Source organism: Platichthys flesus, chromosome 17 (genome assembly GCF_949316205.1).
Source record: "Platichthys flesus chromosome 17, fPlaFle2.1, whole genome shotgun sequence".
Lineage (NCBI taxonomy): Eukaryota > Metazoa > Chordata > Actinopteri > Pleuronectiformes > Pleuronectidae > Platichthys > Platichthys flesus.
The window spans coordinates 847574-875017 of record NC_084961.1 but is presented as its reverse complement, the minus strand read 5'-3'; the positions used below and the strand labels follow the sequence as shown (position 1 = coordinate 875017).

At 45.9% G+C, this 27444-nt stretch overlaps 1 protein-coding gene across 1 annotated transcript; it reads right to left on the bottom strand.

Annotated features, from left to right (window-relative positions):
• Positions 1–977: 977 nt before the first annotated feature.
• Positions 978–27405, bottom strand: LOC133972589 (protein MTSS 1-like). The gene is made up of 13 exons (XM_062410121.1): positions 26847–27405; positions 20355–20416; positions 19740–19813; positions 10117–10201; positions 9522–9613; positions 9281–9355; positions 8841–8998; positions 8529–8636; positions 8069–8166; positions 7343–7562; positions 5330–5497; positions 5038–5194; positions 978–4913 (listed from the first exon to the last, which is right to left on the bottom strand). Exons 1-13 carry the CDS (start codon positions 26916–26918, stop codon positions 4261–4263), a joined length of 2022 nt encoding a protein of 673 aa, XP_062266105.1. The 5' UTR covers positions 26919–27405; the 3' UTR covers positions 978–4260.
• Positions 27406–27444: the final 39 nt, after the last annotated feature.

Below are 27444 nucleotides of genomic sequence, written 5' to 3'. Positions count from 1 at the left end.
CTACAGGTCGAACACTGGTCGAACCCGAACCTGCCGCCATCGGGGTGTGACATCAGACAGCTGCTTCTTCTTCTACTCAGGGTCTCGAACTTGAGTGGCGTCAAGTCAGAGGTCGGAAAGGCCTGACCTTCTGGCATAACGCTCGCCCGATCCGCTCCAAAGGTTCATCATGTGGTGAATGACTTCCTGGTAACATAGACACCAAGTTGGATTTAACAGATACACAGGTTCTTGTGTTTTTAAGGACAATGAAATCAAAGTTGAAAGGTCGTCCATTACTGATCGTCCTCTAAAGTCAGTCAAACTAAATCTGTCATCAGACTCCTGTTTCAATTTAACTGCTGACTCATGCTTTGATCTAAATATGAATCAGTGGTGTGTTGATAAGAAAGAGCAAAGTCTTCGTCATGAGATGCACATCGTTTGCTACGATTTTATTATTTAGCCCAAAAAGCTGGTATACATAGAAAACAGGAGACAGTTTTCAGGAAATGAACATGAAACATAACACACAAGAGGTGAAACAGTCATTAGAAAAATAATATGAACAACAACACTTCTAGCGCCACAGATCAAGTCTGACACCATATATTCAATATTTAATGTTTCCCTCCTAAATGCTGAGAAATGTAATGTTCATGGATTAAGTGGAACGGACAAACAGCTGTCGTCTTAGATTGTGATTTATAATCTGAACATTTTATGACAAAAAGAATATTAATCAGAGTTTTAGCTAAAATTTAGTTCTATTTCAAATGTTTTTATTTAATTAATTCTTCAGTTTTAAATGAGACCAAATAAATCAGGATTCAAAATCATTTAATATATTTGAATCTTGTTAATGGGGTAGTTGATTATATTTGAACAGGATTTACATTTAGTTTTCTTCCAAATTAATAGGATTTCTTTTAATGATACTATAAGAATTGGAAGGGGTAGTTTAGTAATGTGTATTATATATATATATATATATATATATATATATAATAAGCAATATTTTATCAATGAAACTCATCCAAGTTTCTCTGGTTTCAGATTTTCCTACTCAACATTTTTGTTCTCTGACTCCTCTTGCTCAGAAGTAAAGAAGATAATCTACTATTTGTTGTGTTTATATTTTTGATATTCATTCCCAAAGACATTTCATAAAACTCCTGACAGTCCTGCATCAGGTATACCTTCATTCCAAAATTAGATAACTCCTGCTATGGCACAAAGTGAATAGAGACTTTTTAAATGTGGCTGCATCAGGTGACAGATTGACTCCAACAGGAAACATCCATCAGTGAAAACAACTCCTGAATCAAGAACATCATGTAGAAAATATTAACAAAAATTTAAATCAGACCCAGAGCGTCATTTTTAATGTACTGTAAAACTTTTGGCAACTTGTCTCAAATGAAAGGTCAAACATTAAAGGTCAGAAACACACAGACGCTGATACTAACAGCTCAGAGACCGAACGACCTCGACACACACCGACGACTGGACGAGGGATTTTAGATTAAAAGGGATTTTAATAATAATATTAAAGATAACTAAATGTGATTCCTTATCATCACTGCTCGACCGGTCAGTGTGTGTCGGCATCATTCAGATCACTGATACACACAGTTCCTCTCAGGCCCGAACATTCAGCTTCACGCACGTTTTATCGCATCAGCTTCACGATTCTATTCGTTAACCTGGAGAATCCACAGAGCGAATATGAAACCGACTTCAGTCGTCATACAGGGCGTCAAACTGCCGTCACACGGAATATGAAACATCGAGGATCCCTGGAGGGACACGGAGCAGGCGGTGCACGGTATCTAAAATGCTTCCTGGTCCATTCGACCAACGGAGGTGGACAAAGAAACGTTTCAGTAGAAAAAAGCTGTCTATATTAAATCTTTAACTTAAAAATAACATGCATATTAAATACATTAGGTTTCATTTGCTCAATAGTACCGTTTGGAGATCAAAACCTGGTAAACAACAAATGAAATTAATTATAATATTCAATTGTATAAATATATTAATCATTTGACTTGTGGTGACAACTATCTAAGTAGCAACGGGGGGGTTTAGAGTACTTCAGCTTGTTATTCACTCGCTAGCACAAGTTAGGTTTTAATTCAACGGGCTATTTGACATTTAGTAATTAGCCTACGAGCTAGCATAGGGTTATTATATATTTGTTGCAGTGACACATTGATATAAATACACAGCAGAGCCTACTGGTGTTCTTTTGTAACCGTTTGTCCACAGCTAATAGTGTTAGCCTCGTTAGCCTCCATGCTACATTCACAGGGACAGTGAACTGACAGTGTGAGAGAACTTTCATGTATCAGAAGGAATTGAGCTACAATAGTTAGCAGGGTGGCTAGTTACCTGGCTAGCTCTGCTTTAGCTAGTTTAGCTAGGTCAGATATGTTAGCTTGCCAATGTATAAAACTCAACAAGGGGATTTCACTGTGTGGTTAAAGCTACACATAACGATATTAGGTAAAAAATATAGTTAATAGGCAAATATATTGTGTGAGTGCACTAGGGTGTATAAAGTACCTGAACTTTAGAGGAATAAGGCTTCAAAATAAGATGCTTTTATTAGATCAGAATTTAGGTTTAAGAGTCTGAATTGAAATACACTTCAATTTAAGTATCTCTTCATTGTTTTGTGTATTTTTAATTGGCCTCCACATGAGACCATAGAAATGAGAAACATAAATTACAATTATTCTACAAAAACAAGTCAAAATGAAGGTTCTTTAAAACGTTTATGTAGATTTGGAGATTCTATTCAAGGCTATAGCAGAATCAGGGAGCAAATATTGAATATGAACGTGACAGGATGAAAATACTGCACCTGTAGTAAACTGTCCCAATACTGAAGCTTTACAAGAATACTTCAACTAGTCCATCACTGTGTACATCTGTGCCAGGCAAATACAGAACCCAGGCCTCACTACCACAGACCCTACACTAATCCACATTACTCCAAATACTACCTCTAGGTAGTAACGAGGAACCTGTAGTAACACAACCATGGACTCTGAAGTGTACACAACACACTCTGTACAGCTGCTGCCCTGGTGGTGGGTGTGCAACGTGTTAAATAACCATGAAGACAGAGGTGTGCGGCCCGACTACACAATGACAAACTCACAAATTGGAGTTGTTACTGGTCGAGTTCTCTCTTGATTTGTTGCTTCACAGAAAATAAATTTCAAAAAGCCAAATAATGAACAAATAACTAACATTCCTTCTGTGGGCCTCCGCATCGTGAACTTTATAACCTAACTGACTGATACATTTGATTTAAGAGCCACACTGATAGTTTGAACTGGGGCGAACTTTAACAACATGCAGGTCAATCTACTTTATGTGTTAATGTCTGCAACAACAACAAAACCTTATGTGCTATTAAAATGGTTCCATGCCCCTCTCCACTCTGCTAACACTACATATACAAGTCCTCCCTCAGCTCAGGAGGAGCTCAGAGATTTCTTCAGGCTGTTTTTATTCTCATTCAAACAATATATCTATGTTTTTACAGGAAAACAAATTCAGCATCGTTTCAATTAAATAGAGAATATTAATGTTAAATTCAGCACGAAGGCTTTTGGCACCTTTAAAGGGGAAATGGGAGGAGACTGTTAGGTGTAAAGGGAGCAGAGGACAAAAAAACATACAAACACGTCAAATCATAAATATGTATATACAAATCACTTTTGATCTTTTGAAAATACTCCGTCATCTCTTTGAGAGTTTTTCCTCTACTTCATCGATCGTCACTTCTTCCCGTTACCACGCCCAGTGAAGTTTAGTGTCAGTCGCTTCTGCTACAAGAAGAAAGACTCGTCCACCACGTTCACACCTTCTCAAGCTGCCCTGAGGAGATGATCCTGGATCAGTGGTCCCAGGGGGAAACTCACACACGTTAAGGAGCTAAAGGTTTTCAGTTTGCTTCTCCAGCAACAGAATTCTCAGCCTGAAGAAGTCTGAGACTTTACATTATGAGCGTATGGATGTAAACTCTGATCCACTAATGTGTTAAATTAATAACATGGCCAAACGGAGAAGGTGCATTTTGAACCTTTAAATCAAAAACCAATATGACATCAGGTTATTCCACTGATCCTGGACCAGCGTCTCGGGGCAACTTCTTATTCTTTCATTTGACGTCATCCTTCCCGTTGTCTCTCGACAGAATCCACCTCGTGTCCCTGTAACAGTTTAATAACTGAAACTCCGTCAGGGACGTCCACCCGTCTCCTCTCAGTAAATCATCGGCGCTGACCGGTCGTTGGTCGTCGTCTTCTTGAGTTTGACTCCTCGCCGTATGGCCACCAGAAAGTCCTCCACCTCACCGTACTCCGACTCCTCCAGGAGCTCCGGGAGGGGCCGGCGCTCCCACTCTGACACCCGCCCACCGGGCTGCGGGGGTGGGGTCGGGGGATCGGACTCCTTAAAGAGGTGCGGGGGGTCACAGGGCCGGGTCTTTGGCAAAAAGGGCCCGTTGCTGCCCGGGGACAGAGGTGTGGTGGCCGGGCTGAGGGGGGTCCGCGGCGTGTTGCCGTCCTCTGACATCGCTCTGCTGGGGAAACCGGGGTGATCAGGCACTGTGGGGGTCTTGACGGGGATCATGGGGGGCTTGATGGGGATGGGGCCCAGGTTGAGGCCCCCGGAGGGTCGACGCAGGTTCGGTTTGGAGGACGGCGTCCGTCGGATGGTGGCGACTCCGGGGGTGATGACGGCGCCGGGGTTGGAGGGCAGGCCGGCGGTGGAGGCGGGACGCTTGGATTGGAACAGGCGGCGGTACGACTGACTGATGTCACTGTTCCTGGGGATGGTCGAGGATTTATCGAAGTCAGACGCCTGCTGCTCGCCGTCCGGATCCAGTCCCACCGTGTAGTAGTCACAGTCCGATCCTGCAGGGAGCAGAACACGAGGTCAATCTGACAGACACGCCATGATTCATTATTTATTTAATATACGTTTCACAGGATCACTGCCTGTGTGTGTTTCTGTGTGTGTGTGTGTGTGTGTGTGTACCTTGTGAGGGGATGGTGTCCTCTGAGCAGCACGGTGTGTGGGTCTGGCTGCTGTAGCCGCTGGAGCCCTGCAGCGAGTCTCTACTGGAGCCCTGGATGTCCAGGTGGAGACCACGGGCCAGAACCCGGGCCAGCTCCTCATGGACCTCCCTGTCCTCCTGCAACACACACACACACACACAGACACACACATCAACACACAGGTTATCTCAGACGTGATTGTCTCTCCTTCGATCAGTGGGAACTGAAATGACCCAAACACGAGGTCAGATTTCTATTAAACGCCATCTGACCTTTGGCGATGTCAGGGAGTGGCTTCCTTTAACCCTGTGTGGCTCCTCCCCTGGTGTAGGGACATCCGCGCCCTGGTGGCTGCTGGGATCTGTAGTCTCTCTCCTGTCCTTGCTCCTCCTCAGGGTGTTGACCATCGGCTGGTCGTACGGACCTGGTTTGGCCCAGTCCTACACAGAAGACAGAGACATGAAGGTAAACCAGAGCGTCCCAGCGCTCAGAAGAACTCATATCAGGTCCTGACTACACCTCAGACGGTTTTCTGATGTTTGATGGAGATTTGGTCGTTCATTTTAAATCTAGATTTTAATAGAAACACTAATAAACAGGCTTGATTGTTTTTGATTGATCATTTGTTTAAACAATTTAAACAACAATGACCGACACTACAACTTATTAATAGCATCCTGACATTAACTTATTAAGATGTCGTTGAATTCTGAATCAGGATTCTTACAATTGTAATTATCAGTGAATGAAGCACATTTAGTTGTTGGTGATATAACAGTAAAAGGTGAGTTGAGGGAGAAGCTTCATGTGAAATGTTATGATGAAGCTGATGATGTCGACATGAGATGAAAACCAAACTCAATTTATCAATATTCACTTTCAAACTGAGCAAAGAAACAAAATTCAGAAGAAGACAAGAAGTAATAGAACTACATCAGGAGACGACAGAAGGATGAACTGAAGGAAAGAGGAGGAGGACATGAGGGACAACGAGGATCAAACCTTCCAGGACGGGACTCGAACTGACGGGACCGGTTCCACCCCCGGGGGGCTGAGTGGCGAGAACTCTCCTGATTGGCCGGAGCCTGAACGAGACCACGACCACGTGGGAGAAACGGACGAATAGGAGGGCGAGGAGATGGGAGAGGTGGTGGTGTTGGTGAAGGAGGTGAAGTATGGAGGGTGGAGGTGGCTGTCCTGGGCCGGATGTACCACTCCGTGCAGACAGAGGGCAGTGTGGTGCTCAAAACCATTCGACAACTGAACATGAGTGGATGAGAAAAGAACCAAAAATATTCAAAAGGATGGTTGTGACTGTGGACGATGAAAACCTGCTGCACAGATTTAAACATTCTGCACTAGAAGGGACTGAAAGAATCCTGCCTTTGTGTGTCTGTGTGTGTGTGTGTGTGTGTTCACATGAAGACGTTCACCTGTTGTGTTGCAGAGCGAGGGTCATGGTGCGAGGGTGAGGAAGATGAGGAAGAGGAAAGCTCCTCATTGACAGACTGACAGCGTATAGGAGAGACGCATGACTGCAGCAGAACCATGCACACGCACACACACACACACACACACACACACACACACACACAGACACACACACACACACACACACACAGTCAGCAGTTTGCAGGATGCACAGAGAAAAGCCACGACAGCAGAGGAACAGAAGAAGCAGAGGAAGAGCGACAGATTAGTCAGAACAACGTGAAGTGAGAATCTGAGAAGAGAAGCGTGAGTCACAGACACTGAGAGAAGCAGCAGCACAAACACCACGCGTGTTAGATGAAGCAGCTTCAGCAGATGAAGAGAAGAGAAAAGAGATAAAGCCTCTAATGTGTGAAAATAACCACTTCCCTGTGACCTTTGACCTCTGAAATCAAATCAGTTCAGTCAAAGTGACGACTGGTCAAATGAAGAAATTCTCTTGAGACAGACTCGTCATGTTGAGAGGTAGAAACATGCTTTATGAGGTCACTGTGACCTTTGACCTTCGCCGCCATCTTTAGAATTCAATGACCAATCACAGGACAGTCTCTTTAAAGCCAATAGCAGATGATTGAATGACCCACCTGACTTCACATGTCCTTACGTTTATCAAAATGTAAAAGTAGCAAAGATTCATATTAGAGAAGCTAAAAATGACCTAATGATTAAAGTTATTGTCAGTTTTTTGCGTATTGTGTAACCTGTTTATTTGGAGTCAACAGGTAATTAACAGATAATCTTCGTCACTTTGAAGTTGGTCTTCCTCCACAGCATCAAACCCACGTGTCCCGTACCTGTGAGGCTTCCGGAGGCATCGGCGAAGGCGATTTGGACTGGAAGGCGTCCTGGGAGATGAAGCCAGAGTCGTGGGAGGAGACCGAGGAGAGGCGGGCCGGTGGCTGCTGGGGGGGCACCGAGGAGGAGGAGGAGGCGCGGTAACGGAAGTGGGAGGTGGGGGAGTGACAGTGTGAGCCGCTGGAGCGAGAGTCGCTGCTGTTCACGCTGTTCAGGCTGCTGTGGGACGAAGGGGGGGGGGGGGGGGGCGTTAGCTGCCTGCTTCCGTACAGATTTAAGTTTATTACATTCACTTCAGAAGGAAAATTATCAATTTCACTTTTCTCTTTTTCAGGAAACACAGCTTTTTCTCTTTAAAACACAAAAGTACTAATCGATTAAAATCATTAATTAAAAAAACTGTCTGAATCTTTTAAATCTGAAAAATGAATCTGGAGGCCGAGCTCTGAAATATATCGAGAGCTTCAGATGAAATAATCTCAGACTCTTCGTCACAAACACTAAACTTTCTCTGTAAAGATCCTGCAGCTGCAAGAATGAATTCTGACCTCAGATTTATTAAGAAACACTTTCACTGGATGAATTCACAGAAACGTTTTAAATCTCTCAACACACTCAATCTCTTCCCTCCACCTGAACTGTGGATACACCAGAGGACCACCGGGTGGCAGTATGATGCAGGAGGGATGGTTTTCCTGTTGCTGGCCTGGTAACCAGACACCTACCTGCACATGCTGGACTTCCTGGAGACTGTGGTGCTCGGCGAAGAGGGCGGAGTTTGGTATGACCAGGTGCAGTCGGAGGCCTTCAGGTCCACGATGACCTGAGAGAACCAATCAGAACAGACTTGAATTAGAATCAGGTTCCTTCCCTCTGAAGGTGAAGCTTTCACTCTCCTGCCTGTGACCTCTGACCTGCTATGAACTCTGGGAAATGAGGGTTTGGAAATTTGATCAGAAAGTGAAAGTGTCCTTGAAAACATCAACCTTGAGAATCAATTCATCATTTTTAAGACGAACAAACCAGAACATCTGCTGGTTCTAGCTTCTCAAAGCGTCTCAGAGGATTTACAACACATCTGTTGGTGCGGTGGTGAATTATAACGACAACTTATTGCTGTTTTGTGACATTTATAACATAACAAATGACCCGTGTGTTTCTTATGAACCGTTCAGAGGGCGGTACCTGCTCGCTGGAGGCCGGCAGCTTGTGAGGGTCCATGGTCAGCGCCTTCAGGTCGTCCGTCAGCGACTGCAGGTGAGTGATCTCCCCCAACATGGACATCTCCTCCTCCTGACACACAAACACACAGGAACTCCTCATCAGTGGGTGGAGACTCCGCCCACGTCAAGTGTTAAGTCCCTACATCACAATGTGGAAGCAGAACTAACAGATCAGATGAAGCTATGGAGCAAACACATGGAGCTTCAGCCTCAGGGAGGAACCAGTGAGGACGTGTCTTTGTGTGTTTCATGTCTCGGTGTTTGTGTCACTGACCACAACCGGCCTCAGCATGGTGACGAAGCAGCAGAAGCGAGTCCTCTCCTCCACCAGGGCCTTCCTCACCGCCTGCTTCTCCGTCTCCTCCAGCAGCAGATACTTATCACTGACGTCCTGCATGGCGCTGTCCAGCTGAGGCTGCAGGTCTCCACGGCCTGGACACACACACACACACACAATGACCATCTAATGTTCTCCTTCCTGATTGGACGTTTCTGTAGCAGGTGATGTCAGGGTGTAAACTTACCAAACACATCAGCTGAGCAGAGCATGATGGGATCCAGCAGAACGGGAGGAGAAAGAGAGATGACGTTTTAAACTCAGATCCTCATAAGATCAGAGCCTTTAAATACCCCCCCCCCCCCCCCCAACACTGATTGTTTCATTAGCAGTGACTCATAGTGGAGTCTTCTCCCGAGCAGCCACAGATCACAGACCTTTCTTTGCTTTCTTCTGCAGCTTCAGAGTGTCGGAGGACTTCTTCTTGATCTCCTGACGAGCCTTCTTATACTCTGCAGAGCAAACACATCGTGTGTGAAGGACACAAAGAAACTGATACACACATCTCAACAACACAGAGAAATCACTCAGGATCATCAGGGAGGAAGTAGTTAGAGGTTGTGTGTCTGTGTGTGTGTGTGTGTGTGTGTGTGTGTGTGTGTGTGTGTGTGTGTGTACCTTTGGCGTGGTCTTTGTCCAGAGTGTTGGCGACTTTCTTCCACTCCTCCATCTGCTCCTGGAGTGGGTTGATCAGACAGTCCAGAAACACCCTGGAAACACACACACACACACACACACACACATATATATGTTAATATCTGTGTTTACATCCTCCAGCTGTTCTGAAACTCAGCTGGATGTCTCATCCTCTCATTTCCCTCTGATCGACTCCCTCCGTCCTGAGAGAGCTAATGGAGGGAGGAAGATGAAGAGGAGGAGGGAGGAGAGGAAGATGAAGAAGAGGAGGACGAGGGGCTCATGACACAGTTTTCACAGGTAAACCTGCAGAGAACTAAACAGACACACAATAATAACAATGATAATAAGAGTAATAATTAGTTATAAAATAGGGAAATTAATCAGGATAATTGTTTTTGTGTCCTGCTCTAACACACACTGAAGAGAGAGAGAGAGAGAGAGAGAGAGAGATGGAAGATGAAGAGTTGGAGCAGGAAGAGGAGGAGCAGGTTGCCATGGAGATGCTACACCTGTTCACCACACACACACACACACACACACACACACACACACACACACACACACATCTACTCACATGGAGAACTGGCGGAGCTTGGCCTCGATGCTTCGGTGCCTCATGCACATCCTGGTGAGAGCTGAACCGATGTCCCTCGTCCCGCCTGAAAACACACACACACACACACACACACACACACACACACACACACACACACACACACACACACACACACACACACACACACACACACACACACACACACACACACACACACAAACACACACACAGACAGAGAGACAAAGACACACAACATATTGATAAAAGTGTTGGAAGCAGCAGACAGTTGAGAAGTGACATTTCATGTTTCACACGATAAGAAGACATATGACTGAAACATCAAATACAGCAATATGACAAATATCTGTATTCTCTGCCTCAACAACAAATCAAGACTTTATAAACCTCACAACAGGAAGTGACATCGTCCAGAAGATCAGCACGACCCGTCACATTAAAACGAGCAACGAGAAGAGGAGGAGACTTTTTTCTTGTCTTCTCTCCCGTGAATGGGGTCAGAGGTCATGATTAGGGATTCACCCTGTTTGTCTTGCTCAAGGACACTCGGGCAGGGTGCAGACAGCAGGAGGCAGGACGGCTCGCCAAGGGGCCAGATGGTCGTCCTCTCTCTCCCCGAGACAGAACACTCCCTCCTGGGGAAGAGGTCACCAGAGCTCAGCCTGTCAGCCTGGAGCTCCAACAACAACCTCCAGCCCGCGCACACGCTAATGCACACGTTAACGCTCACACACACGCTAACGCTCACACACAGGCTCATCATACATGCTACACATGTGAGGACCAATGATATCCACTTCAAACCAATTAAAAATCCTTCAACTTGAAATAAGAGAAAAACTTAAATAAAGAATCTCTCACACGTTTATTTGATATGATCTTTAACATTCTCTCACATCTTCTCTGTAAGTAGGACTTTCTCACTGTCCTGTGTCTGTGTAGCGTCCTCACAAGTATAGAGGAGAGTGTGTGTGTGTGTGTGTGTTAGAGTGTGTGCGTGTGAGTGTGTGTGTGTGTGTCTGTGTGTGTGGGGTGGGGTAGAGAGCACTGCATTGCACCACTGACACCTCTTTCTCTCCTCTGCTCTTCCCTCTTCTCCTCTCTACATGTTCACTTTCCTTCCTCCTCTCCCTCCTTCTCCTCCTCCTACTCCTCTTCCTCTGTCACACCCAACGTCTCCATATTCCTCCTCCTTCATCCGTTCTTTTCTTCAGCCTCCTTAGAGAAGTGGAAGCGACCAGGACAAATATTAACCTAATGATCAAAATGTTCCTTTGTGGTAAATAGAGCGTCACTCTAGCTGCTCACAATCACACACAAATGTCACTCCTCTAAATATGTCAGATTTTAAAGTGTCGCTCTAGGACCCACGAGGGACTCCGGTCCGGTCTGATCCTTCCTGTGGGAATCCTTCAAGTACATTAGCTTCATCCCTCCAACTGAATATGAGATCGGGTGAAACCGCGTGTGATTCTGATCTGGATTTAGTTTTTAGGGGGTGATTGTTATTCAGCTGCTCGTCAGTCACAAATCTTCCATTCATCTGTGTCAGACTGATATCTGACTGTGCTCAACACTCTGCAGGACACCCCCGTGCACATGGTCAATGCATGTTGATGCAGTGAAGTGTGTCTGGTGCTGAAGTGGCCGATCAGCTCAGTGGAGGTGTGTTCTCTCCCAGTGTCGTCCCAGTGATTCCAGTCTGCAGGATGTTTAAAAGACTTTAATGACATCACTTTGTGGATTCAACTGGAGGACGGCTGGGATCCGACCCATTGACAGGATCTGTTCAGAGACACATCTGTATCTGTGTTCACTGATGAGAAAACTCTCTACACAGGAAAGGTCTTTGTCCTCATTCACACATTCAGTGACACAGTTGCTGGAGTTTCCTGTTGTTGGCAGACGAGTTGAGTTCCTGCAGGTCACAGACTGTCGATTAGTTCCTGGTCAATTCAGCTGATTGACCCAGCTCTGGACTCACTGGGCCTGTGTGCGTGAGTGTGTGTGTGTGTGTGTGTGTGTGTGTGTGACCCACTTCTCTGTCTGACCTGCAGCCGGTTCGCTCTGATCGAGGCCTCGAGGCTCAGCCGCTGCACACGAGGCCGAGCGCGACCGTCAGAGGAAGCGAGGACGCGTCAACGTGCAGGAAACCAGCGATTATCAAAGATCCAAATAATGTGAGGACGAGAAGAACGAAAGAACGAGTTGACGTCTGAGACAAACTGTCAGAACATCGATCAGAACTTGAAAAAGACGAAGGTTTGTCTTATGAAGTTTGACTCTGCAAACAATTTCAATCTGAAACCACGTTTGATTCTGTCTGGAAACACGAATCCCTTCATTCTCCTCAATGAGGTTGATGAATCAGATTCATGTACGTGGGGGGGGGGGGGGTCGCTGCTCTCGCCTCTGTAACCGGAGGACGCTGGCGTGGGGGGGGGAGTTGGTGACCTGGAATCCAAGACTGGAATTTAAAGCCGTCTCCCACCGACCGACCGGAGGAGACGCTCCACATGATGACTGGTGGAACTGGGCTGAGGAACCGGAGCAGCTGAGACACACACACACACACACACACGGACACACACACACATGGACACGCACACGCACAGACCCACACACACACACAGCCTCAGTGGTGCAGCAGTAAATCACCGTCCTGTTGCATGGGACTATATTTCTTGTCTGGTTGCTGCAGGGAGGTTGTGACTGGGGAGCTATTTTTGAGAACTGGTGCATGAGGGGAGATGAGGAAGAGGAGGATGAAGAGGATGAAAGCACAGAGTTAAAGAAAGAGAAGAAGATGAAATAAAACATGTTGAAATCTGTCAGAACTTCACAGTTTTTATTTCATCGTCAGTTTTGTTTTTCACGTCCTTTACAAAATAAAATGACACGGTGCAGCCACACCTCTGTGTGACAGGCGGGTGGAGCTGAGCCAATCAGGTGATGTTAAATAAAGATGTGTGGTTCTGCCTGCTGGTTGCATCAGTCTCTCTCTCTCTCTCTAGCCAAGGTCACTTCACCACTTCCATTCGCCTCATGTGTCAACAACAGGAGTCGGCGTGTCCCTGCGGTCAATCTCTTTAATGCCGAGAGAGGAAACACCAACGTGCGTCTCATTCACTACACACAAGAGCTGCAACAGAAACGTGTTGCTCATCTGATAACGTAAAATATGAAGATGTAGCAGAAGCAAAAAAATCCCATAATGATTTGATATAATATGAACTTTATATAAACTCCAATCAATCCTGACTTCGATCTAAATCAGACGCTGTTCAGCCTCGTGCATTTCTGGAGGATTCTAAATTTAAAAAAGAGAAAACATTTCAAAACTTGTTGGCATTCACGTCTTACTAGGTTACAGTGTGTGGCTGTGTGAGTGTGTGTGTTTGTGTGTTTGTGTGTGACTGTGTGAGTGGGGGGGGTCCCGTTTCAGGAGTAAGCTGAATTCCGAGCAGCTCCTGCAGGACGATGGGGTCGTAAAGTCCTGGAATACCGAACTGAACCAGGGAGGGGAGAAGTCCTGAGATGCCTGAGTGAGGAGGCTGCAGTCTGAGTGTGTGTGTGTGTGTGTGTGTGTGTGTGATTCTTCAGATTCTTTAAATACGTAGATATTCCTGGGATCATCTCCCCCTCCGACAGCCTCCAGGACTCAGACTGATCCCTCGGTTCTGGATCACTTTGCCTTCAACGCTCTCATCGATCTTCTTGGACGAACACATTCAGTGAATCTTACAAACTTTGTCTCTGATGAGCTCCATGAGGGGGGGGGGGGGGGGGGGGCAGAGATAACTGTCAATCATCAGCAGCTCCGAACTCAGCTCAATGAAAGTAACACATTAAAGGAACCTGGATGTTTGACAATAAATCAAACTCCTCCCACACAATAATTAGACGTTTTGTTCTATTAACAGTTTGTGAATGAAACCTTGTGTTCAAGTCTCAGGACGGTGGATTCATCGAGCTCGTCTGGATCAGGAGCAACGGTTTGTTCTTCTCACAGCTCACAGGAGCCACTGGGCATTTCACACTCTGACTCCCTCACACTGAGTGAAGGCTGACCACACACACACACACAAGGCAGACACACAAACACACACACACACACAAAGAAGCGTGAGGAAACGTGCTTCGATCTACAGAGGAACAGGAATGAAGAAACAAGATCCCGATGATATCAGAGGCTTTTTAATCCAAACATTTAAAACAAAGCCAATGGTTTCGTCTGAAGCCAACACACACACAATCACACACACACATATACACACAAACACACACACTTTGAACTTAGACTAAAACAAAGTAAAGTGAGTGTTTGATTCATTTGACCTGAGACGCTGGCAGAGCTCCTGAGAGAAACCAGACTCTTATTCCACCACTAATCTGTATTCTGGAGGCGTGTGTGTGTGTGTGTGTGTGTGTGTCTGTGTGTGTGTGTGTGTGTGCGTGTGTGTGTGTGTTGGCCCTGTATCTCATCACTAAGAGCTTCAGTCACTCGATGCTGCAGCAGCGTCTGTTTACAGTTTCATTCACTGAAATGAACAGAGAACAGAACTTCACTTTCCCACCGTGTGAGATTCTTAATAAATCCAAAGTAAAGTACAGATACATGAAAGTACACTAACTACTTCAGTTACTGTACTTTGTTACGTACCAACACTAATGTCAGCTCCTTTAAAATGATCTTTTAGATGTTGATGTATAACGTTACGTATAAAAACAACTTTGCTAAGTACACTATGATTATAGTTGTTAGACGAACATAATGAAACATGAAGAGTTAATGTAATGACAGCTGTGTGTGTGTGTGTGTGTGTGTGTGTGTGTGTTGTGCCTGTAACAGACTGTGTGGGAGGTCCACTGGTGATTTTGCCAGGGTACTCAGGTGTGTGTGTGTGTGTCTGTGTGTAGCTTGTTCGGGCAGGTCTCTGTCTTTGCTGATTGGTTGTTGTCTGTTACACCAGACACACTTTCATCCTCCCATTGCTCCCTGGAGAGACACATACACAACACACACACAAACACACACACACACACACTCTCTGCCAGCATGTAAACCACCTGTGAATTAACCGCCGTCACATGACCTCCCTCCTGAGCAGCTTCCTGTCGGGAGACGACCTGTGCCAGCTCTTTGTTGCCACAGCACGTTGATGAGAGCTCTGATTGGCTGCTGGTCTGGTGACACCACACCATCAGCACCAGCAGTTTACTGTGAGTCCTTCATTAAATAAACCCAGAGCTGCTCCAGCAGTCGGTTCCTCTGTGAAACGACTTGTGAAGAAACAGATTCAGTTGATGAAACAAGTGAATCACAGTTTGACTCTGAAGCTGAAACGTGAATTATTGAACAACCGCTCAACCTTTACAAACGCCACCGGCCCCCTGCTGGTGACCTGGAGCACTGAGCGACCACCCCCCGTCTCTCCTCTCCACCTCTCTGCTGTTTCCTCTTTCTCTGAATCATCGAGTCACGATAAACCTGGTGTTACGAGCGAGGAGCGCGTCTCCTCCCGTCTGCACACGCTCCCGTCCAGACCTGCAGAGGGAGCGCTCCCTCCTCCTCACCCGGGTGGAGCCTCAGAACTAATGAGGAGGGGTCTGTGCAGGAGATGAGAAGAACACACACAGTCTCACCTGCTGGGCGTCCCTGGTTAATAATTCAAACACACCCTCGGGCTGACATCAGGTTTACTCCCCTGCTCGTTCACTGCACTCTGAACACAGCAGCTTTTAAAACACATTATATTTTATCTTTCTACTCAAACGTTAGGAAAATATCTAAACTGTGAAAAGAGCTTTATTTCTCTTTACTGCCACTAATCTCACTGATAAACGTGATGGTGTGTGTGTGGGGGGGGGGACGTCAAACCAGGCAGCTGCTGCTGTTGCCGTGGTGATGCCATACCATAATGACTGCAGCTCTCACATGAAGCCGATCATGTGACGAGATGAAACCTGGTTAGCAGCATGTGATGTCGAGTCCCGGGGGCTTGTGGGTAATGGCGTCCACCTCCAGTCCGGTTGTGGTTTTCCAGTGAGAACCAACAACCGCCTTTCATTTGTCCTCACTTCCAGTTTCCCACCAGTAAAACCACAGGCTGCCGGGTCGTTGTGTGATGGGAGGAAACACTTCATCTGGAATATGTGATAGTCTCAAACGGTTCTGAAGTTATATCACAGTCAGAAATAAGCAAATATTAAATACTAAAATATTAAATAGTGACTTTCTCTTTCACAAGCCGTCTCCTGCATGAGACGTCTGAACCAAGGAGGTGAACCATGAACGGGGCGGAGCTTCAGTCCAGTTCTGTGATCTCACTCAGGATCCGATTCTCTGTGGATTCCACTCGGTTCAGTTTTTATGTCTCTGGTTCCGTTCGCCCGGCGTCGCTGAGCTGCTGCGTTCGGGCAAATAAACACTTGAGGTCAGATCTTTATTTCCACGGCTGGAAACTAGAAGCTGCTTCTAAGTTCTAACGTTTCCTTCTTTATCCACAGCCCTCAGTAATGTCCATGGTTGTACATTATGTCTGGAATCATTAGAACTGAGTGGAGCAGTTTATCTAAAGTGATGAAGCAGAGTTTTCATCTCTTCTAATTCCACACGCTCTTCTTAAACGCCAACACAACCTGGTGCCTACATTACCCAAGATGCAACAGTCCCCTGCACAAAAGGCTGAGTGTGTTCTTCAGTGTCTGGACGATGCAACTCGATGAAGAGCATAAAGAACGCTGGCGTGTGGACACTGCAGAGATGACATCACAACCCTGCGCCTGAGATGATATCATTAAATGAGGAACTGCCAACGGAGGCCATCTGTGACTGAACACACACACACACACACCGGATACACACACAAACACAGACACACACTCTCTGCAGCAGCCTCCACAGGGATTCACTTCACTACAGTCACAAACCTTCTCCTCACATTCTGTGCACAGTCACACAGGTAAACATTCAATTTGACTATTTCTTTAAAGTTCACGTTGTTTAGTGATCGTCACTCAAACGTCACTATGACTCCAAACGTGACAGGAAGTGACAGGGAAGATGTTTTCAGGCTGGCTGCTGGAGACACTGTTAGCATCTCTTCACCGTTGTGTCCAATTAGATTCACTATTGAGTTAGGGTCAAAAAGTGTAAAGTGCAGGTGACCTTTGACCTTTGAGAGACATGTCCACACACCAGCTGATGGTCCGACCCACTTGACTGCAGTCTGAAGGAAGCTCTGACAAACTGCCTCTCTGTCCCGCAGCTCAACAGGATGAGCGAAGTCAGTTTCTGCAGTGGATCAATCTCAGGTCATTTTAACACTAAATCATTTTACTGTATGAAAACAGTTTTAATTTGCAGCTCAGGTGACGAGTGGGAGTTTCCATCTCAGCTCCAGATGCTGCAGCTCAACACAAACACGTATTTTAACTCCACAAACAACACCTGGCCAGCGGAGCTTTCACAGCCAGATGTTTCCTGCAGCTGGAACCAGAAGCTCTGAGAACAAGTGAAGAATCCAGAAGCTTCAGTTCACTGAAGAAACGTTTCACACTCGTCCAGGAGGAAAGTGGATCAGTCCACATGAGAGAGAGCCTCGCGTTTCCATCTCTCCCTCTTTCCATCACACCTCCTCTCTCTCTCTCTTTCCTTTTCTCCTTCTCATCCCCTCTTCATCCTTCTCTCTACTTTCCTCCTCTGCCTCTGCTTCCTGTTACCAGATGTGGACGTATTGACGAGGCCCGTCATGGCACTGGCCCTCGCCGGCCCTTTAAGAGGGAACCATCCCCCCCCCATCCGGCAGCAGGTTGCTACAGCAACCACGGCCCAGTGCTCGCGAACACACACACAGACACACAGACACACACAGACACACACACTAACAGGTAGAGAGAGGAGGATCCCCGTTGTGTTTTATCTCCACACTGTGTTGGATACGATCCAACAAAACTCTCCACAACAACACAACACAACGTTTCTGATCCGACTGGTTCCACCAACATGGAAATCCATCCATCATCCATCCATCTTCATCCATCATCCATCCATCATCCATCATCCATCATCCATCATCCATCATCCATCCATCTATTCATCCATCTATCATCCATCATCCATCCATCTTCATCCATCCATCATCCATCATCCATCATCCATCTTCATCCATCCATCTTCATCCATCCATCATCCATCCATCTTCATCCATCCATCATCCATCATCAATCCATCTATTCATCCATCTATTCATCCATCTATCATCCATCATCCATCCATCTTCATCCATCCATCATCCATCATCTATCATCCATCATCCATCCATCTTCATCCATCCATCATCCATCATCCATCATCCATCCATCTATTCATCCATCTATCATCCATCATCCATCCATCTTCATCCATCCATCATCCATCATCCATCATCCATCCATCTATTCATCCATTTATCATCCATCATCCATCATCCATCCATCTATTCATCCATCTATCATCCATCATCCATCCATCTTCATCCATCCATCCATCCATCTATTCATCCATCTATTCATCCATCTATTCATCCATCTATTCATCCATCTATTCATCCATCTCGTTGCTCAGACGGAATCTTCCTGCAGTGATTTCCATCTTGTTGCTATGACCACCAGGAGCAGTCGACTGGACATGACAGCCAACGGTACCCCCCCCCCCCCTTCCATCACCATCTGCCCTCCATCCTCCCCCCCCCCCTCTCCTTTCCCAGCTACATATTCCTCCATCGTGTTTTTGTACATCCAATCTGCACCAGAATCATTTCCCCATGTTCCCTGTCTCACTTCCTGTGTTCAGGGGGTTAGTGTGAAGAGGAGAGTGTTCATGTTTTCATATATATAAATATATCTATATATATTAGTTCCAAAGCAGTTATAAACTCTAGGTGGCGCTATGAGTCATATATGTTGAAACCCATACATTTAGATTTTTTATAAATGTGAAATTAAAACCAGAAACAGTTTAAAGCTCAAAAACACATTGACACACATTCTGTGAATAAAAATATAAAGTGTTTTAGTTTGGTTTCTCCTGGAAACAAACCTGTTCACAGGTTGACAGACACCTGTCATTCTACACATGTTCCAGGTGTGTAACCACCACACACACACACACACACAATTATAGAGCTGCTGTGACCTACAACCCTAGAATCAACGTGGCAGTGATGGATTGTTTCCTGCATTCTTAGTGATACACACGCACACGCACACACACACACACACACACACACACACAGACACACACACACCAGGATTAACTGAAGCTCCTCCCCGATGAGATAAATAAAACGTCCTCCCTGCATCAGAGGATCAAACACTCTGCTTCAGCTCCTCCCTCCAGGAAGTGCCCCCCCCCCCCCCCCCCCCGCTGATCGAACAGACGACACCTCTGATCATTTGTCAATAATGGTAAAGTACATAATCAATAGAGAAAGTGCAAACGGAGAGAAAGCCCTGAGACGTCCTAGAGACAGTGAACTGCTTCAGTCTCTTCAACCAGGTCGGACTTCACAACACAATAATTCATCTGGACAAAGAACCCAACAAAACACACACAGACACACAAACCAGCAGCGTCCTACCTCGGCTGTTCGTCGCCAGGTCGGCCACTTTCTGGAAGGCGTCCAGGAAGGCCGCCACCGCCATGACGGTCGACCTGGAGACAGGAAGCACAGCAGACAGATATTTATGAATCTATGTCTAATGTTTGTGATCAGTGTTGACCTCTGCTGACCTCTGACCTCTGGGCCTGAGACTCTGGAGGCTGCTGCAGATCCACCTCACTGATAAAGTAATTCATCTCTGCCAGCCTCCGCAGGTCCATGGAGCTGTGCACCTGTGTGTGCCTGTGTGTGACTGTGTGTGCTTGTGTGTGTGTTTGTGTGTGTAGACCTAGTGAACCACAGCGTCGGGGACGAGGTGAGTTTGACATTTAAACACTTAATGAAGACGACTGATTGGATTTTCTCAAGCTCAGGTTGTTGTGTGTGTGTATTTGTGTGTGTCTTTGTGTGTTTGTTAAAACTATTTATGTTGGAGTTTAACCATTTAACTTTACAGACATGATCTCTGGAGGTGGTGATGAGAGTTGGGTCCAGAGTCTGTCTTTCACACATGACGAAAGCAGCAGACGTGTGTTTTTGTGTGTGTGTGCGTGTGTGTAGGGGGGGGGGGGGGTGTATTTGTGTGTGTGTTACCTGAGCTGGGACTGCAGTTTGCTGGCCTTGCTGATGAAGTCGTCCCACACAGGGTAACTTCCCTGAGAAAGAAGAGATGAGAAGAACACAAATATTTAAAAGACACAATTTACAACAATTGGATCTCAAGTTGCAGCGAGAGAAACGTGATCTCACAAAAACCAACAAGTCTGATGACCGATCGTCTCCATCGATATTTCCTCCAACAGACTCACACTCGACATTTTATTAAACTTTGAATCACACTGAATACACACTGTGTGCGGTCAGACAAAGAACACACACACAATAAATTCCTCTCCATAAAAAGGCTGCTCGGCCAAAAAACACAAATCCTGAGGATCAGACGCTGCAGCGAGCCAACACACACACACACACACACACACACACACACACACACACACACACACACACACACACACACACACACACACACACACACACACACCAGTTCTGGTAGTTATCTTCTAAAACACACACTGTGTGCCAACATCGGTGCTACAACACAGCATGCACACACACACACACACACACACACACACACACACACACACACACACACACACACACACACACACACACACACACACACACACACACACACACACACACACACACACACACACACACACACACACACACACACACACACACACACACACGTTTTCTGAACATGAAAACATTTGCAGTCATAACACTGATTACCATAATCAACCTGAATATGAGCAGAATATGTTCATATTATTATGTTTCCATTAATTCTTATTAATTGTACTTTAAAGTCACAGAGTTATTAATTTGCTGTTGTTTATATTTTACATCAATAGGATTGAGATGTAATGTATTTGCCTCTGAACTGTGGAAAGTTAAATCTAAATTGTCGTTCCTCGTCCCTCGAGCTAAATGTGGGCGGAGCCAGGATCATGTGACGGCTCCGCCCCCTGACGGGCTCTTTGTGGGCGTCGGCTCCGTGGTTCTGTCATCGCCTGGCTACCGTTGCTACGGCAACGCTGCTGCTGCAGAGGCTTCAGACAGGGGGGGGGGGGGGGGGGCGGGGTCACATGTGCAGCCACACACAGACACACACACGGCGCAGGGCAACTGCATCCATCAGTCACACAGGATCCTCGGCTCTGTTCGACTCATGAGACAACAACACAAACCTGACTCATGAGACAACAACACAAACCTGACTCATGAGACAACAACACAAACCTGACTCATGAGACAACAACACAAACCTGACTCATGAGACAACAACACAAACCTGACTCATGAGACAACAACACAAACCTGACTCATGAGACAACAACACAAACCTAACACGTGAGACAACAACACAAACCTGACTCACAAGACAACAACACAAACCTGACACATGAGACAACAACACAAACCTGACTCACCAGACAACAACACAAACCTGACACATGAGACAACAACACAAACCTGACTCATGAGACAACAACACAAACCTGACACGTGAGACAACAACACAAACCTGACTCACAAGACAACAACACAAACCTGACACATGAGACAACAACACAAACCTGACTCATGAGACAACAACACAAACCTGACTCACCAGACAACAACACAAACCTGACACATGAGACAACAACACAAACCTGACTCATGAGACAACAACACAAACCTGACTCATGAGACAACAACACAAACCTGACTCATGAGACAACAACACAAACCTGACTCATGAGACAACAACACAAACCTGACACATGAGACAACAACACAAACCTGACTCATGAGACAACAACACAAACCTGACTCATGAGACAACAACACAAACCTGACTCATGAGACAACAACACAAACCTGACTCATGAGACAACAACACAAACCTGACTCATGAGACAACAACACAAACCTGACTCATGAGACAACAACACAAACCTGACTCATGAGACAACAACACAAACCTGACTCATGAGACAACAACACAAACCTGACACATGAGACAACAACACAAACCTGACTCATGAGACAACAACACAAACCTAACACGTGAGACAACAACACAAACCTGACTCACAAGACAACAACACAAACCTGACACATGAGACAACAACACAAACCTGACTCACCAGACAACAACACAAACCTGACACATGAGACAACAACACAAACCTGACTCATGAGACAACAACACAAACCTGACACGTGAGACAACAACACAAACCTGACTCACAAGACAACAACACAAACCTGACACATGAGACAACAACACAAACCTGACTCATGAGACAACAACACAAACCTGACTCACCAGACAACAACACAAACCTGACACATGAGACAACAACACAAACCTGACTCATGAGACAACAACACAAACCTGACTCACGAGACAACAACACAAACCTGACACATGAGACAACAACACAAACCTGACTCATGAGACAACAACACAAACCTAACACGTGAGACAACAACACAAACCTGACTCACAAGACAACAACACAAACCTGACACATGAGACAACAACACAAACCTGACTCACCAGACAACAACACAAACCTGACACATGAGACAACAACACAAACCTGACTCATGAGACAACAACACAAACCTGACACGTGAGACAACAACACAAACCTGACTCACAAGACAACAACACAAACCTGACACATGAGACAACAACACAAACCTGACTCATGAGACAACAACACAAACCTGACTCACCAGACAACAACACAAACCTGACACATGAGACAACAACACAAACCTGACTCATGAGACAACAACACAAACCTGACTCATGAGACAACAACACAAACCTGACTCATGAGACAACAACACAAACCTGACTCATGAGACAACAACACAAACCTGACACATGAGACAACAACACAAACCTGACTCATGAGACAACAACACAAACCTGACTCATGAGACAACAACACAAACCTGACTCATGAGACAACAACACAAACCTGACTCATGAGACAACAACACAAACCTGACTCATGAGACAACAACACAAACCTGACTCATGAGACAACAACACAAACCTGACTCATGAGACAACAACACAAACCTGACTCATGAGACAACAACACAAACCTGACACATGAGACAACAACACAAACCTGACTCATGAGACAACAACACAAACCTAACACGTGAGACAACAACACAAACCTGACTCACAAGACAACAACACAAACCTGACACATGAGACAACAACACAAACCTGACTCACCAGACAACAACACAAACCTGACACATGAGACAACAACACAAACCTGACTCATGAGACAACAACACAAACCTGACACGTGAGACAACAACACAAACCTGACTCACAAGACAACAACACAAACCTGACACATGAGACAACAACACAAACCTGACTCATGAGACAACAACACAAACCTGACTCACCAGACAACAACACAAACCTGACACATGAGACAACAACACAAACCTGACTCATGAGACAACAACACAAACCTGACTCACGAGACAACAACACAAACCTGACACATGAGACAACAACACAAACCTGACTCACCAGACAACAACACAAACCTGACACATGAGACAACAACACAAACCTGACTCATGAGACAACAACACAAACCTGACTCATGAGACAACAACACAAACCTGACTCATGAGACAACAACACAAACCTGACACATGAGACAACAACACAAACCTGACTCATGAGACAACAACACAAACCTGACTCATGAGACAACAACACAAACCTGACTCATGAGACAACAACACAAACCTGACACATGAGACAACAACACAAACCTGACTCACGAGACAACAACACAAACAGCTCCGAACCTAAAACCGTGTCAGAACTCAACACATAGGTCACACTGTGCTGACACAAACACAACAATCAAGTAGTTAAGCTTCATTCCAGACACACACACACAACCTGAGTCGATCTCAGCTGTCAATCAAGACGCCTGTTTGTTTATCATTAAATCAACAACTTTATAAGATTTCACAAAAACATGAACAATTGCTAAAACTCCGCCTTCTTTAACTGAACCCACCTTCAGCTCTGAGTTGATGTGACATCACAGAACCATCAACAGAACCATCACAGAACCAGTTCACCACCAGCCTACGTCACAACAGGAAACAACACACGTCAGCTGATCTCCACAAACAACAACACAATGACCCATTTGGCCGTCGGACCGGAACCAATGCAACAACTCTGACCCTGAGGTTTCCATGGTGATATCGATAGTGATAAACCAGTTGACACAGCCACACACACACACACACACACACACACACACACACACACAGCCAAACACACACACAGCCACACACACACACACACACACACATAACGAGGGCAGGATTATTTTAGCTCAGAGGTGATTAGGACAACGGCTCAGTCCAAGATAAATGGTGATTAGCATTCAGCTAACACACTCAATGGCCTAACGACGCACACACACACACACACACACACACACACACACACACACACACACACACACACACACACACACACACACACACACACACACACACACACACACACACACACACACACACACACACACACACACACACACACACACACCCAATAGAAACAAGAGGGTTTAACGATAGTTTAGACTTATTAATATTTCCACTCATCCATCATCTTTCCCATGATTCATCTGTGGGTTCTGTTCCAGTTTGTTCCATCAACACATATTTCATATTGTCATGTTTTTCTTCCTGCACACACACACAATCTTCACTGACGTACGACAAAACCAACGACTGTTAAGAGCCAACACGTGTTTGTTTGTATATTAGTGGATTAGTTTGTTTGTGTTGTTTATGGAGCCATGAAAGATAGAGTCTGGCTCCAGATCCTCTCATATGAAGAATAATTTGTTTTCTACATGAATTCTGGAAAATGTCTTGAACCTCATCATAGTCAGAGTTTCTCTGGAGGCAGCAGGAGACATAATGGAAAAGGTTCCCACCAGTAAGACACAGTGGGAGTAAGGGAAGTTCCTGGTGGTGAAGTGGACAGGTTCCCACATGTCCCCACTGTGGACAAACACTCAGAGACTTTAACGTCTCTTAAATACGACTGTTTCTGAGTGGACATCACGTCCTTCATTAATCCAGATGTTGTGTCTCATTGAGCTGCTTCATGGATCTGACGGATCAGAGGCTGGAAGTCACCTGGAGTCTGTCACCTGAGAATCAAACACATGAGCCTCCTCCTCCTCCTCCTCCTCCTCCTCCTCCTTACGTCCAAACTCACACATCAATCAAACATCAGCTGCTTTCCATCGTCAGCGTTATCCAATCAGCAAGCAGAACACGGAAACAGCTGATGATGTCACTGATGTTTACTGACGTTTGGACAAAATCAGGAGTGTGTCAAGGTTCTTCAGGGACCCCGGGCAAATGGACCTGGGGGCCCCAGACCGAGGGCGTTAGTGACATGACGCCTTTTGGACGGTTTTGTTCGAGCGCTTTAATTTGAAGAAACACTCATATTCTTCCTGTAATATCCTTTTATAAATAAAAAATATATACAGTCGGCTCTGAAGAAGTTTGTCACATGTAATGTTACGTTGTCTTGCTACGAATACAGAGGATGCTAGCTAGCAGAGACTTCCTGAGCAGACAGTCCCGACACCAAAGCCCCCGACACGTGGAGAACGGACGGTTTTCAGTTTCAGAAAACGCACAAATTAACGCACAAAGCTTTTTGTAAACTTCACTTGAACTTGAGACCCTGAGGCAGAGGAGGAGCCACCACAGACCAGAGAACAACGACATCTGCCTGCGTCCTTTCAAGTCCTCCTGATGATAATATATCAGAACATATTATAATATAACATAATTTATCATAACATCTGTCTGTAGGAGGAAACCAGAGGTTTGCTCAACTAACTGAGCAATGCGTTAGTGGTTTGTTATTTCAAATTAAAAGTTGCGTGTTAAAAGACATGAGGACATTGCCCTGCATTTGGTCCATGGACGAGTAGGAGAGGACACAACCTGACTCACAGGACACGTTGCTTCTACACATTGTGTTAAAGAGTTGTTGGATGTTGTGTCTTGAAGCTCGTGTGCGAGTCTCACAGTTTGTCGGTGAAGATCATGACTCTGCTGAAACTGCTCCTCACCTCCTGCTGTGTCACTGCCTTCCCTCCACACTGTGTGTGTACGTGTGTGTACGTGTGTGTGCAGCTGGTTGTTCGTCTTTCTCCTGGACACACTCATCTTCTTCCTCCTCCTCTTCCTCATCCATAACAATAATACTAACAGTAATGGGGGTGATGGATGAACCCGTGAAGACGCGTCTCCTCCAGCTTTGTGCAACAGAGTGATGAAGAGGAGCAGCAGGGTGTGATGATGCAGCAGCTGCCCTCTTCATCACTGCTCATGAGCAAACCGCGTCTTCCCGCAGGAGGCAGGTTCAATGAGCGCGAGGACACAGATCCAGAAGAAGATAAACCAGCGAGTGGACGTTACCTTCATGTCCCCGAGGACGGTCTGGAAGAGCCCCCCCAGCGCGCTGCACTCCCGCTCCATCACCGTCTCCATCTTCGGCTGCGTCTGCACGGGAAACAGCGACGGGCTCAGCCGGAGCGCGTGAGCTCCATCAGTGACGCGACGGGAAGAGAAAGAAGATGATTGACAAAGGAGAAGAGGAGCGGAGCCTCAGGGGGTCGCTGCTGAGCTCCCCCGGCTCACACGCACCTCGGGGCGGACACACGCTGCAGCAGAGCCGCTCAGATCCCCGCCCGGGCAGCTGGAGCGCACGGCCGCATGTTGGAGGAGGAAGAGGAGGAGAAGCAGGAGGAAGAACCAGGAGAACCAGGAGAACCAGGAGAACCCACCTAGCGCAAAGAACCACTGACACTGAAACACGCACACAGGACACGGGAGCGCGCTTCACAGGGGCGTTTACGCGCAGGTTCGCCTGGCCCCGCCCTCAGCTGAGGAGGCGTTTTTTTGTTAATGGACAAAGGTGGAGTTTAAATGCTTCTGATAAAATATAATAAATTAAATGAAAGAAATTAAATGAAAGATTCTGCCATAAATGTAATAAAAACAAGATTACTGATAA

Bases quoted from the DNA above. Each gene is read 5' to 3' on its own strand.
- LOC133972589 (XM_062410121.1), bottom strand. From the start codon at position 26,918: ATGGAGACGGTGATGGAGCGGGAGTGCAGCGCGCTGGGGGGGCTCTTC. The intron at 10,202-19,739 runs GTAGGACGCTGC...GTGTGTTTTCAG, and splicing joins CCTGGCGACGAACAGCCGAG to GCGGGACGAGGGACATCGGT. The intron at 9,356-9,521 runs GTACACACACAC...TTTGCTCTGCAG, and splicing joins GGACAAAGACCACGCCAAAG to AGTATAAGAAGGCTCGTCAG.